The sequence below is a fragment of the Podarcis raffonei genome, chromosome 6 (assembly GCF_027172205.1).
Source record: "Podarcis raffonei isolate rPodRaf1 chromosome 6, rPodRaf1.pri, whole genome shotgun sequence".
In the NCBI taxonomy this organism is placed as follows: Eukaryota; Metazoa; Chordata; class Lepidosauria; order Squamata; family Lacertidae; genus Podarcis; species Podarcis raffonei.
The window spans coordinates 2,914,708-2,929,769 of record NC_070607.1 but is presented as its reverse complement, the minus strand read 5'-3'; the positions used below and the strand labels follow the sequence as shown (position 1 = coordinate 2,929,769).

At 43.9% G+C, this 15,062-nt stretch overlaps 1 protein-coding gene across 1 annotated transcript in view; it reads right to left on the bottom strand.

Annotated features, from left to right (window-relative positions):
- Positions 1-1,065: 1,065 nt before the first annotated feature.
- DDR2 (discoidin domain receptor tyrosine kinase 2) overlaps positions 1,066-15,062 on the bottom strand; it is a 58,535-nt gene continuing 44,538 nt past the window's right edge. The window contains exons 12-17 of the mRNA XM_053391175.1: positions 14,161-14,384; positions 9,731-9,861; positions 8,437-8,628; positions 5,948-6,182; positions 5,151-5,300; positions 1,066-2,234 (exon numbers count right to left, since the gene is read on the bottom strand). Of these exons, the coding sequence (XP_053247150.1) occupies positions 2,100-2,234; positions 5,151-5,300; positions 5,948-6,182; positions 8,437-8,628; positions 9,731-9,861; positions 14,161-14,384 (1,067 nt within the window). The 3' untranslated portion in view covers positions 1,066-2,099. The remainder of the gene's footprint in view (positions 2,235-5,150; positions 5,301-5,947; positions 6,183-8,436; positions 8,629-9,730; positions 9,862-14,160; positions 14,385-15,062) is intronic.

The window sequence follows — 15,062 nt, the reverse complement described above, 5'->3', positions numbered from 1 at the left end:
CCCAACCTCCCACTTTATATGGGAAGGAGGCAGAGGTATGTAAGTACAGATGCAGCTGCCTGCTTCATGCCTAGTTTGGTTCTCAGCTGCTTTCAGTCTAGCTCCCTGGTTGGTACCCAACTGCCTCCAGTTTGCTAGCCCTTCACCCTTCACCTCACTGAAATGAGTAGCAGCCTTACAAGAGCTCCTATCCCCTCATGGTAGGCATAGGTCACCTCAAGAGGTTTCATACTATCTGGTTTTCAGCAAGCAAGCCACCTGCCACACCTCCGCTGCCTCACTATCAGCCTGCGACCCGATCAAAATGGGACTTGTCTGCAGAGACCCTTGTATGGTGACAGCCTTCTTTATTTCAGAGCTCTCCTGTTCCCTAGATTTCAGATACAGCCCAATTCCCAAAGGCAGATTTTGCAACTTTGTGCTGCCCTGACTGTTGAAGGCTAAATCTAGCCGCTTACTCTGCTGTAGCTGAACATCCCAACTCTACGCATCTTCCATTGCGCCAGCCTACAAATTCTGAAGGTACAAAATGCAAAGATTTTGACAGGGAACTTTGGTGACAAGGTTTACTCAGTTTAGTTAATAATTCCTAAAATTTTATACCTGTTTCTTTGGTAGATACCATGCCCTACTACTAAACAATTCCAGGAATCTATTCTGCAGAAGGCAGCTATTACATAGAAGCAAAATAATAGGCCTTTCCCCTTCTCAAAACAGCTTGGAGAAAAAAGATGAAAGAATGGGGTGCTACAGAGAGGGGAAGCCTGGGCAATAAGTGAAGTATCCTCATAAGTAGAAACTTGGAGCATCAGACCAAAGCCAGCCAGAGGCTTCTGGGAAACCCAGAAACAGGAACCTCACTGTTTGGCCCCAGTAACCGGAATTTGGAGATAAGCTGTCCCTGAAGCTGTCATGGCTAATGGCCACTTGTGGACTGCACCTTTGATGAATTTATCTAATCCCCTTTCGAAGTCATCTAAGCCAGTGGCCACCGCCAAAGCATGTGGCACTGAATTCCATATGATAATTATCCATAGTAGGAAATAACACTTTCTTTTGACTCTCTTGAACAGATGTGCCATAGATTTCATTGCATACTTGTGAGACCTTGCCTTTTGAGGGATAGTGAGAAAAAATTATTGTTCTCCACACTGTGAATAATTTTCTAAGCCTTTATCATGCCCTCCATTACTTGCCATTTTCTAATCTAAAGTGCCTCAAATGGCCATTTGGCCAGTTCATTTTAGTTGCCCTCTGCTGCACTTTTTCCAGCTCTATGTTAGCCCTTTTGAGATGGGAGAAACCAGGACTATACACAGTATTACAAATCTTCATGCGCTCTAAAATAGATAAATCGAGAGATTCTCAGAAGCTCTAGATCTGGAGTGTATAGGAGGAGACATTTCTATACTTCATATAGCATGCAAAAAACCCTAAATTGAGGCAGTCTGTACTGCACACTAAAAAAGAAGATTTAACCAGCACAAAGTGATCCAAATTCTGATTATTGTGTAAAATGTGCAAGCTGGGCAAATCTGCACAATTTTTCATATCTGGTTAATTATTTTGGGGGGGGTGCATTAGGACTGTCTCACAAAGCACTGGAAACCTACCTCTTTTTCTACACTCAGGCAGAACTGCATCACACACACACACACACACACACAGCCCCGGGCATAAAGTGCTGGCGCTCTTCCCAGCTGTGTGTGTGTTTGCCTATTCCCAGCTCAAGTCTGTGTAGTCAGACTACATCTCAAGTTCCTCCTTCAGAGGAAAATAAGAGTCGTGTTTTCCTCTTCCCATCACAGACAAAACCCATTCATAAACCGGAACCTATGACATTACAAGATAAATAGCATCCCTTCCCCCAGTCTTTGCCAATCCAAAGTATAGCACCTTGAATGAGGTTGTGTGGTAGACCTGGTCAGATCCCATCTTTTTCCTTTCCTTTCCTTTGGTGGCTGATAACGAAAGTCCCAACTCCGCTACTGAAAGAAATCGTGAGTCCAGGTGAAGTGGCTTCAGTTCTATGTGTAAGTTTTTGAGGGCAGATGGGCTGGGACGGTCCAGAGTATTTAGGGCATGAAGGAAAGGCATCGCTACAAAGTGGTTGCTTCTTGGAGAAGGCAATGGATTTCCTGGAAGGAGGGTCGGTTTTTGGTGTCTCGTCTCCAGCAGCTGAGCATTAGCTTATATACAGGATCAGGACAACAGGCAGGCTGTGGAAGGTAGGTCTTTAAATAGGAAAAAAAGAGAGAGAACAGATACTGAATAAAGGCAGATAAAACCCCTCTCAAAAAGACACTAGAAGCCGTAGACTTCAGATTTCATTTGTGGCATGTAACAGCAGAGCTGGAATGTAGCTGAAAGTAATCTACTTCATTTACTAATGATTACTTATTAATCAGATCTGTAGCCCAATTTCCTCCAAAGAATCCAGGATGGCTTACAAGTTGAGGCTGAGAGAAAGATTAATCAGAGGCTGACATAATTGTATGGCTCTGGGGGAATTTGAACTCAGGGCCAATCACTCTACCCAGTAGACCACACGAGAACTCTCCTTTTCCTTGTTCTAAGAAGAAGATGGCATGATCTGCAAGGCAAGGAAGGTCCTGCTAGTGGGCAATCCAGACTACTCAAGGCTTGGAGTGCTTCCAGACAGGGGTGAAAAATTGTCAACATGCCGTAGTGCAAATGGGAAATCAGGCCACCCGCCCACCCTGCCCGCTTGCCCTCCCCGCCACAGCTTGCCTGCCGCCACCGCCCCAACCACAGCTTGCCTGCCGCCACCACCCCAACCACAGCTTGCCTGCCGCCACCACCCCAACCACAGCTTGCCTGCCGCCACCACCCCAACCACAGCTTGCCTGCCGCCACCACCCCAACCACAGCTTGCCTGCCGCCACCACCCCAACCACAGCTTGCCTGCCGCCACCACCCCAACCACAGCTTGCCTGCCGCCACCACCCCAACCACAGCTTGCCTGAGCATCCGCCCCCCTGCTGCAGAGGTCCAATATTACTCTATTTGCAATCCTTGTTTTGCTGATTTCATTTAATATTCTAATTTTCTGAGATTGTTAATTTGGGGTTTTCATCAGCTGTATGCCATGATCATCACAATTATAACAAATAAAGGCTTCACATATCTTGCTTTGCATGTCATGAGTCTATCTCATATATTAGTTTCACCTTTTAAGTTGAATTACTGAAATAAATGAACTTTTCCACAATATTCTAATTTTCTGAGTTTCACATGTAATTTTGGGCACTGCATATTGATGCAGAGTTGCTGAGAATTGTAACTCTGTGTGGGTTAAACTACAGTGCCCAGAATTTTTTGAGGGGAGAAATGTGCTTCAGATGTGCATGGCTCCAATAGCCAGAGACAATGGGAGTTGAAGACAAACATCATTTGGAAGATCACAGCTTTCCTGATTTATACTGTAAGGTAAAGGGTCCCCTGACCATTAGGTCCAGTCGTGGACGACTCTGGGGTTACGCGCTCATCTCGCTCTATAGGCCGAGGGAGCCGGCGTACAGCTTCCGGGTCATGTGGCCAGCATGACTAAGCCGCTTCTGGCAAACCAGAGCAGTGCACGGAAACGCCGTTTACCTTCCCACCGGAGCGGTAACTATTTCTCTACTTGCACTTTGACGTGCTTTCAAACTGCTAGGTTGGAAGGAGCAGGGACCAAGCAATGGGAGCTCACCCCATCGCAGGGATTCGAACCGCCGACCTTCTGATTGGCAAGTCCTAGGCTCTGTGGTTTAACCCACAGCGCAACCCGCGTCCCTGATTTATACTGTACTTGGGCTCAAAAAGTATGTTTCCTCTTCATTGTGTTCATCCTCATCATAACTAGGTAAGGAAGAGGATCTTTCCCCTCCTCATTTACATATGAAGAATGGAAGCCACGTTCTTCATTCTAGCAGAAGTGTCACACTGATTTTCTTCCCATCCCACCCATTTTTCTGACTCTCCATTTTTAAAGCTCCAGTAATAATATTCAGCTTCATTGCATCCATTCACTCAATCCCACATTCACCCATGTTTCTATTCAACAACACAGGTTTGTAAATCTTTCCAGAAACTAATCATGGCTTATTTATTATCCTGTTTCAAACTCTCCCATTTCCCCCCCAGAACACAGCACCAAAGCTGCCTTGAGTCCTTGTCAAGGAAAAATCACACAACAACAAAAACAACAACACCACTGTATTTATGGGATGCCAGCTGGATGAGTGCAAGTGCAAGATTTAACAATCTATAATTATTTTAAAACAGCTCACAATTCTGGTAGGAAAGGAAGCCATGGGAATTACCTTTCATTTTATGTATTATTTATTTGTAATATTGCACTTGTAAATATTTTTGACACTCAAATTTACTGATACATTTTGTAAACATTTTTTGCGGGGGGGGGGGATGTTTGGTACTTTGATAAGCTGGTGTTTGTGGTGAGCTGCTTTGGATAAAATTCACTGTGGGAAAGCAGCTTATAAACCAACTACAGTTGTACCTCGGGTTAAGTACTTAATTCGTTCCGGAGGTCCGTACTTAACCTGAAACTGTTCTTAACCTGAAGCACCACTAGCTAATGGGGCCTCCTGCTGCTGCCGCACCGCCGGAGCACGATTTCTGTTCTCATCCTGAAGCAAAGTTCTTAACCTGAAGCAGTATTTCTGGGTTAGCGGAGTCTGTAACCTGAAGCATATGTAATCCGAGGTACCACTGTAAAGTATTGTTGTGAACTGGGGGTTCAGCCCGCATGATGCCTGAGTCCCTTGTAATTATTGGGGGGGGGTGTGAGCTAGGCTGGAAGCAGGGTCATGGAAGAAGCCACGCTTGACTTCTGTTGGAATCCAAGGATGTGACCTTCTGGGGTGTTGATGCTGTAAACGTCTTCATCTTAGGCTCAGGTTGCATATATGTGTAAATAAACTATATATCATAAAGATGTCATAGCATGCACTGGCCCTAATTTCAAGGAAACAGAACCTGGGTACGTCCCTGGGATCTTGCATGCAACACTCTTTAAAGTGCAGTGGCCCTGTCCTCTTCTTCACCTAAAGCACATGCAAGTGTCCCATAATGGAGCAGATGACCTGGTACATTTCGTTTTTTCCTATTTCCTGTTGTTTCCATACCTGCCGTCCCTGATCCCTAAAGAATTCTCCTGTGTTCTCAATGACTTGTTCATCTGAGAGCTGAGAATATGGCTGCTCGCGGCAAAAGGTGAAAGTCTCCCAGAGTGTCACACCAAACGCCCACACGTCACTTGCTGTGGTGAACTTGCCCTGGGTGGATAAATGGGTGGGTGGGAGAGAGGGAGAAAGAAAGCACACCATTTAGGAACATGCACTTACAAGAATCCAGGGATGTACATCTCCCAGGAGCCCAAAGAGACTTTCGGAAGAAAAATATGTGGCAACAGCAGAAGACACTTTTTCAGGCTATGGGGCCGTCTAGTTTGGTAATCTAGTTCTCAGTCCCTCATTGGTGGAGAAGCACAGCTGGAATTGCAGGGCATGTTGAAAGAAGCTGTTATTTTCAGGCCTTTGCCAAATTTAGCTCTCCTTTCTGTGGTCACCATCAGGGAGTTTGCTATCAGAAGGAACCCTTGAAAGGTCAATTGCCTGTGTTCAATCAGAGAAATAAAAGCATGATGGGGCAAAGGAATGTTTTAAAAATAGAGTGGTGATTCTAATTTGTATTCCTGCAGGATGCTAACAAAGCCAACCATGGTATCAAACTGGATTCCACAAACTTGATTAAAAGTATAATTTGAAAAAACTTTAAGAATGTGCTCTTCAATATTCACCTAGCCCACAACCCATTCTCCTCCTTTCCTTCCCATAAAGTCTTTGGCTTTTTGGTACAGAAAGGATGAATCCAGGCTCCATGCAGTCACCAGCTCTAAGAGGAAGTGCAAGATGAGGCTTACCAAAAGGATGCTCTCCCAGGACATCCAGCGAATGGGGAGCACGGCCCGGCCCTGGATCCTGTAGTAGTCTCCACTGTAGAGGTTCCGGCTCATGCCAAAGTCAGCGATCTTGATTGTGTAATTCTTCCCTACCAGGCAGTTGCGTGTAGCCAGATCGCGGTGGACAAAATTCAGGGAGGACAGATACTTCATGCCAGAAGCAATCTGTGTGGCAATTAATTTCAGGTTGGCATAGCTGAAGGAAATAAGAAGCACCAGAGAAGGAATGGCTTGTGGCCAGCCTAGTGTCCAAACTGCAGAAAGCATGCTTCCTTCCTGTCTAGCAGGGGAACAGCCACCCAGAGCTGTTTTCCAAAAGACAGAGGACTGCACTGAGGGAGTTTTTAAATTGCAGGCTTGAGAAGGGTTGCATTTCAGTCTTTCAAAGAAGCAGCCGAGGGAAGGTGATCCAGATGGGACTATGGTGCCATTTTTTAACCTTTTCACCCTTGCTACTTTCCTGTCAAACTGCTGCCACCCAAAATATGTTGTTTATTTAAATGGAAAAACACGTAAAAATAATAGGCTGTATGATATCAATTGCAAAGTTATTTACTAGAAACTACTTCCTAAAAAATTAAATACAGCTTCTCATAGTATCAAAATCAACATCATGACATAATATATTACAATGTAGCTTATTCAGTTGACAACCAAGTCCAGTACGTACAAAATACAAATCCTATTTTGTCAGTGCCATAATACATTCATTTCCAATTTCTTCATCTTCTCTTGTATTTTTCTGTCTGACGTATTCCTTAGAAGAGGGACATGAAATAATCTTCTAAGTGTCTAATGACAATGATAAAGTTGGTAGACAAAAGAAACTGGCACTGGTAGATGCTGGCACAGGCAGACAAGACAAGGATTTTTAATTTGTGTACCTATTATATTGCAAAGTGTCAATGCTTGTATGATTTAGAACTACGCATAGCTGATGAAGCCCCTTCGGGCGAAACAGGGGAATATCCAGGAATATCCAGGAAAAATACAAGAGAAGATGTTTTTTCAATTGGATTTGCGTAATATAGGCATTCTGGTGGTTTTGATTTTGAGCTTATTTAAATGGGGCAAATAGCAGCTTTGGGCTAGTGGGGGAAGTGGGGGTGAGGAATGCATGGGGCAAACTGCTAATCCAGCTGCTCTATGTTACAGCCTCTCTTGACTGAGGGCTCCCACAGCTGCTTTTTATAAGAGAAAAAAGATGTGGGCAGTCTTAAACATGCTATTTAAAAACACATTTTGAAGTCGCATGTAGTTTGACCATCAGCTGGGGCAGCAAAAGCAAAGCCCTAATTAGGTGGGTAAATCCAGAGGGAGATATAGGGCCAGTCAAGCACGGGACGGAGAGGTTTTCTGCTTCTTCCACTGTTTTCCCCAGGTAAACCCTCTATTTACCGCTGAATTGGAACAAACATCAATCTGTAGCAAAATCAATTAATGCTTGTTCCGATTCAGCCGCAAATAGAGGGTCTCCCCAGGAGAAAGGGGCAGGACAAATGGAAGTGCTGGCGAGCCCTAACATGCAGTTGTGAAGGCTACTTAATACATGGCTGAGTTTGCTTTGCAGCAAGAAAAACTAGATGATGCTTTTCTTTTGCACTGATCCCTATAATTCAGAGTCCCCGAGATAGTACAGTATCTCTCTTCCTACCCTTAGTTTTTCCATGTCTCTGCTACACCTTTCCTGCTCTTTTTCCGATAGATCTCAGCTTCCCACTTTATCATCCTCATCTGCCTGAAGGTCTCCTGCTCTCCAAAATAACTCTGCCTAATGCAGACAGTATATCCTCCCATAACATGCTGGGTGCCCCCCCCCCTCTTCAAGCTATTGCCTTAACAACTTCAGTCTTCATCCCCAACTAGCAAATCCTATGGATCCATCCCAGGATGCCACACTCTGAACCTGCAGGGTGCAGCAACCTTCCCAAAGCGAAGCTGGTCTGGTTCTGACCAGTGCCTGGAGAGGACACTTGACTAGAAGACGCAGATATGCTGCTCTGAGTTCCATCATGGATAAAAGCCTGGACAGAAATGTGAAATGTGAAAAAGTACTTTTACCAAGCCCTTACACTCTGCCGTTGATTTTGTTGTCTCCCCAGAGCAAAAAACGAGCTTGTAATATTATTTATACAGGAAGCATCTGGAGAGCAACCATAGTTCTGTGAACAGACAAGGCTGCAGGTTGTGGTGGGATGAAATGGGTGGGAATCAAATACTTGCTGGGGGGCAGAAGAGGGATAATGAGGACCCCCTTTGCCCCAGGAAAGGCTCAGGGGGAAATGCCCAAGGACTGCACCTTGAGCCCTTTTGTGCAGCACAGTACAACATGCACACACACAAGCTCAGCGGCTTGTGGAGTCAGAACGTGGAACAGCTGCCACCTAAATGAGGCAGCACACAGAGGAGGCAGTGCACAGCCCAGCACTCACACAGCCTTCATTAGCTACCTGACAGAAGGGGTGGAGCACTCCGACAAGCTCTGGGGCTCCTGGCGAGACAGGAACTGGTTGAGGTCGCCATTCTCCATGTACTCTGTGATCATGCAGAGGGGGTCGTCAGTGATGCACACGGCCAGCAGCCTGATGATGTTGGGGTCCTTCAACCTGGACATAATCTTTATCTCCTTGAGGAAGTCATTCCTTCAGAAACAAAATTATTATAATTTTGTAAAATTGTGTGTCTTTGTTTTTCAGTTTTTCAGTTTCCATGGTTTTGTATGTATTGTGGTATTTTATGCATTGTCACTTGCTGTTATATTACTTGATTATAGTTTAATAATCATTTATTATAGTTGTTAAGAGTGAGTTTCTGATTATTATTTGCTGATAGTTTGAGAATTAATTTTATTTTGTACTGTTATATTCTAATGAATTATTGAATACAGCTTTATTTGGTAAAAGTTGTTTGTTTTAAAGTTACTATGTTTTTATTATGAATCCTTTGTATCCTATCAGATTGTTATAAGGTGTGTAATTAATAATAATAATAATAATAATAATAATAATAATAATAATAATAATAATTTATACCTACAGCCCGCCCATCTGGTTGGGCTTCCCCAGCCACACTGGGCAGCTTCCAAAAAGAGATTAAAAATACATTAAAACATCAGCATCTTTGTTGTATATATTGTTGTTTTTCAGCTTGTAAACTGCCTTGTGTATAGTAATATATAAAGGCAGTATACATATTAAAAGTGAAATTAAATCCAGCATAGGGAACGGATGTGGCCCAGGGCCTGAAAGCCTTGAGCTGAAAATCCGAAAGGCCCTGGTTCAAATCATGCCTCGAGTCTAGCATGAACCTTCTCGTTAGCCTTGGGCAAGTCACACCCTTAGGCCTCACTTCCTGCACTCTCTATAATATGCAGATACTAATACCACCCTACCTCACAGTGTTATTTTAAGGATTACGGCAATAAAATGTATCTGAAGTGTTTTGAACATACTTTGTATTTCACCTAATGCTTTTGAACTGTAATTATAAATGGTTAAGAGCCTTTTGGTGCGTTTTACTCAAGATTCCTTTCTCAAGCAGGGCAGGAAACCTTCTTGCACCCGGGCTTCCCATAGGCATCTGGCGGGGCACCATGAGGACAGAATGCTGGACCAGATGGGCCTTTGTTCTAGTCCAGCAGGGCTCTGTTTACGTTATTCTGTTTATTTTTGGTCTCATTGTGGGTAAAATAGCTGCTGTAACTGATCTTAGGACTGCTACAGCTGTCTTCCGCCTCCCAAGCACCTGGCATTCTTGTTGGCATCAGCTCTCAGCATCTTCACAGCCAGGAGGACAGGCTGGCTAGTGTTCCCGTCCGGAACAAAATCCTTCTCCACAAACTGCTCCATCCCTCCTTCCACTTCACACAGGTGGACCTGGAAGGAAGGCAGCAAAGCAGAAATGGTTGGGCAAATAGCTCTCACAGAGAGAAGGGCTGGACTTAAAAAAAAAAAAGCAAGATCATGAAAATGGCCTTCCCCTCCCCACTCAACTCCCCCCCCCCCACTTCCTCCTCTGCTTCTGGAGTAGAAATGAGTTCAAAGTGCTGAGCAGCCAATTTGAGAGTCAGTTTGCTTGTGAATTTCCTGTACAGACAGATGGTTGTTATCTTCTGGTTGTGTTATCACTCCACTGAAGTCCCCTTATCCATAATGGAAAGCTTTCCAGACACAACAAAGTTGCTGCCAAGGATCTTAGAGAGAGGCAACATGACCATACTGATATCAGCCCCAGGGCTGAGTGACCCATCAGATGAGCTTCTTCATATTTTGTATGAAATAAAACCATCTGGTGTTGTGAATTTGGGTGCCTGGATGACCATAAATGGATCTATGACTAGTTTTGCCTAAATTTGCTGGGGATCAGGAATTTAACAGATGAATACTGATGTTTTGCTTTATAGTTCTCTAGTATTGGCATGTAATACCCATCAGGGTTTAGATAGCCTCCAATTAGTGTGAGGAGGCAGAGAAGGTTTTACTTTGAGTCGTTTTCCAGAACTGTAATCTTGTTGGTTTGTTGTAGCTTCCCAAACCTTGTGGTACCTAAAAAACTAACATACCGTATTTATTGAACAGTATTAATCATTTTGATGAATGATTTCTTACGTTTTCTGATATTTTGAATTACTATGACTTTATTGAATTGTACTAATCATTTTTATAAATTTGTTGTTTCCTTTATTTTATAATATTTATATTATTGTATTTGATAGTACAATGAGTGCAATGCTTGTTGTTTTAATGCTATTGTGATTATTGTGAGCCACTTGGAGCTTAGCATTTGTTGTTGAAAAGCAGAATAGAAATACCGAATCGATATTATAGCATGAGCTTTTGGTGGACCACAATCAACTTCATCAGATGAATGAATTGCAATACTGCATTGGGAAGCCCATCTAGACATGGAGGGGGAAACAGAAGAATGAGTTCAGGGGTAATGAAATGTAAGGGTTTATCCACACTTACTTTTCCTCTGCTCTTAAAAGCTCCATCTCTAAGGAGCATCATTTTTGTTCTGGATCTTTCCCTGTGAAACGTGAACTTCAAAGCTCAATCAGAGCAAAAGGCAATCAGCAGAAAACCTAAATGGGCATTTGCCCTCACTGAGTTTTAAAGAGCGGGTTTCTGTGAGGTTTGGGGGGCAACCTCCCCCCCCCCCCGCTCAGACACAGAGCTTTTAAGTATGGAGCTGTGTCTCGAAAGAACGAGGCAAAAGCTAAGTGTATGAGCCCTAAGAAGGCCAGTGGCAATTACCTCAAACGGTGGTGGCCTAAAGACTACTTCTTGTCCTTTGTCGTTTGCGCAGGAACTTGCCATAAACATACAGTAAAACAAACTTTATTCTCAAGGCCTGGAGTCAGACAGAACAATAACGAATTCCTAGAGCCAGGCCACACCTCTGAGGGCTCATCCAGACCTTCTTTTGTGCTGCATTTCTAGTCATAGGTCCATGCTTTAAAGCACCACGTTTAAGCACACTTTTCTTTTTTCACCCTGGCGCTCTCCCCGCGAAAACCCTCTCCTTACCGCTCAATCAGAGCAAACAGCAATCTGCAGAAAACCCAAATTGCTGTTTGTTCCGATTCAGCATTAAAGAGCGCATTTTCCTGACAAAAGTGTCAAGGCAGGGGGGAAAGCGCTCAGATACGGGGCTTTAAACTGCAGACCTGTGCCTAGTAGGCGCAGGGGAAAAGGTAAGGGCAGATGAGCCCTGAGCTGGCTCTCCAGGACTGAGCTCCTGGGTCATCGCTGTTTCCCTTTAAGGTTCACAAGCCACGTTATCTCGTTGATAACGCACACATTAACTTTAACATATCCCTATGTTTCCAGTGGGGAGATAAGGACAGGGAACCACTTTTTATTGGACCAGTTTTTATAACCAATCAGTTAAGTTGGTTAATCAAGCAATGTAACAGCACTCCTAGAAACATGCAGCAGAAATACACACAGATTTTCAGAAATGCAAAGAGATTTCTGAACACATATGTTGTGTCTCTCCCCTCACCCCCTACCCAAAAGTATCTGCACAAGATCAAAGTTAAGGACCAACAGAGCTTGTCCAGCATGCTACATAGCTCAGTTGGCAGAGCATGAGACTCTTAATCTCAGGATTATGTGTTCAAGTCCCACGTTGGGCAAAAGATTCCTGCACTGCAGAGGGTTGGACTAGATGGCCCTTGTTGTCCCTTCCAACTCTACAATTCTATGATTTTGTAGCTGGCATGACAGATAGAGGTATAATTTTATAGCATTTCAAAAATCTGCAAAATTGTTTGACCTGAGATAACACTGGAGCAAAATAAATGTTTGAACACAAAGGGCAGCAGTGGTTCTGTCATACCACTTATCTTTTAAGAGAGCTGAAAGTGATATGATCGTGGCATTTTGGAACTTGATGAACAAACATATTGCTTCTGTCCCACGGTCATCTCTGCTCAAATAGGCTTTGGAGACACACAAAAATGCAAAACCAATTGTTTATCAGAAAGGATAGTGAGATGAGCCTGCACAGTATAATAAACAATGCCTTGCCATATGAACAATGACAGAAAAAACCCTGGAGTAACTTCATTTGTTCAGGTCTTTTAAAGAGTGATACTGTACTCACTTTTGTTTTATCTAATTGCTTCTATATTGTTATTCCTATGCATTGTAATTTAAACTGGTTTATTATTATACACCCTGTTAATAAACTTTTCCTTGATAGGCAGGGTACTTTTTTAAAAAATCCGTAAATAAATAAAATCTGAACTTTCAGTAAAAATTGAAAGCCATCATTGTATTTTATTTTATTGGGCAGTTGATCATAGTGGACACCTGACAGAGCAGCATATGCAGTGAAGTAGTTATCAGTTTCTACTATTATGCAACCAAGGAGGCATAATTCTCCTCCAAATTAACACCCTCCATTCATTTCCAGAAGGTCAGCAGTGACAGACAAGGAGAGTGTTGCCAAAGTACAGCAGACATTGACATAGTAGCAGAATGGAAAGTCGCAGAAAAATATATCACCAAGGACAAGTGCTCCACAATCAGGAGTATAGACAAGCAGACAAATATAGGCATAGTCTTTTTCTTTACAATCACTTGTGTATTTGATAGAAGTAACATCAACTCGTAAATCAGGAACCAGACACTGTTCCGGTAAATTCAGCATTTCTTCCCTTAATCACTGAGCTGTACAATGAAGTCTAGGCAGTAAACAAGCAATAGCTTAGAAAACTGGACAAATCTGTCCCTGTATTAATATTGCCCAATCCAGAGACCAGTTCATCCGGCTGAGAAGCAGGATTGGCTTGGGGTGAAGCAACACTCTCTTCTCTGTTTACATATTCTAAGTGTTATAGGAATTCTAAGGTATCATAAATGAAATGAATATTCATAAGTGCACAAGGTAAGCACACATACATAAGTACATAAACCACATGTTTATGTAGTTATGATGTTAGTAGCTGTGCTAACGCCAGAGACACGTGCGCATGGGGTGTGCGTGGCCCAGGGCTCCCACAGTCCCAGGGCCAAGACGGTGGGTCTGGAGGGACTTCTCCTTTACTGATGAGCAACACAGAAAGTTTCATAGCCCCACCCCATGGACAAAACAAAAATTGCTGTTATTATTAGACACCCATTATTAGCCGATTCAATGTCCAGTAGGATGATATCACTTGTCCCAATGAATTAAGATCCTTACCAGGCACGGCAAGTTGGGCCCAACATTGGGGGGAGGGGCACCTGTTGTGCGGAAGGCACTCTGGCAATTGCCGTGCATGGTGGGCAGGCACTCACCCATTGGGGGGGCACAGAGGGTGGAAAGCGCCCTCTTTACCTCCCACCCCAACCTCACCCAGGAGCAGCGGGGGGTGGCAGCCCCCTCCCCTCAATACTGGGGGGGCTCAGCCCCCTGTTTCAAAATATTGAGGGGGGCTGAAGCACCTTCTATCCCCTATAGCTGGCACCCCTGATCAGAACATCTTGGCATTCCTGGCCCAGCCCATAGTTTATCCAGCTCCTTTTTCTTTTCTGCTCATGGCCTTCTTGCCTTAGTGCTCAGTCCAGCTGAGTCTTTCTCTTATCTCCATGACCAGAGCATGCCAAGCTTTTATCACCCGCCTCCTGCTCCAGCAATCCTTGCTGGAAGGTACACATATTGTAAGGAGCAAGCCGTGAACTCACCTCTCCAAACTGGCCTTCTCCCAGCTTCTCCTTGAAAGTCAGCAGCTTTCGAGGAAACTCGGCCACAGCCACATCTTTGCCGGACAGCAAGTCCATGGTGATTGCAGGGACAGAGTAGGTGTTGCTGCCTGTCACCCCCTGCAGGTTCACAATGTCTGCCTCTGCATAGTGGGGAACCCCTTCAGCTGCACCGGGCTGGGCTGGCTTGGCAGACGCACTGCAACCTGGGAAGGGAGGAAAGTAGAGGAGAGGGTCTTAGCCAAATATACTTTGGGGTCTTTGGCTGCAATCCTCAAGGGCCACCTCTGTGCATATGAACTGGCCCGAACCCTGCTATCATCACCCGAGGCCCTTCTTCATGTGCCACGTTCCATGAGAAGTCCAGAAGGTGGCAGCACAAGAATGGGGCCTTTTCTGTGGTGGGTCCCCATTTGTGAATGGCTCTCTCCAGAGAGACTCACCTGGCACCTTCACTACATATCTTTAGGTGCCAGGAAAAAAGGTTCCTCTATAACCAGACCTTTGACTGACTAAACAATTTAATGGCCTTTTAAATGACTTTGTGGGAGGGAGTTATTGGTTTTTGTGGCTGTTAAGTATTTTGCTTTTTCATTTTGTATATTTGTGCTGTAAACCACCCTCGGATCTTCAGTTGAAGGGTGGTATATAAAGTGCTGAATCAATAAAATGAACTTTGGACAACATTAGACTTTTTTATTATTATAGCAAGATGCCAGTAATTTATGCAGTGTCTTTCTGGATATGTTTATTATGCCATAGCTCCTATGTTGGGGAAGTTTTTTTTCTTTATTTTTCTTCTGTTTGTATTCTGTTGCTTACTCTTCACATAAATAAAAATATTTATACATACTGTATATAAAAATGGTGAATGCTGCAACTTA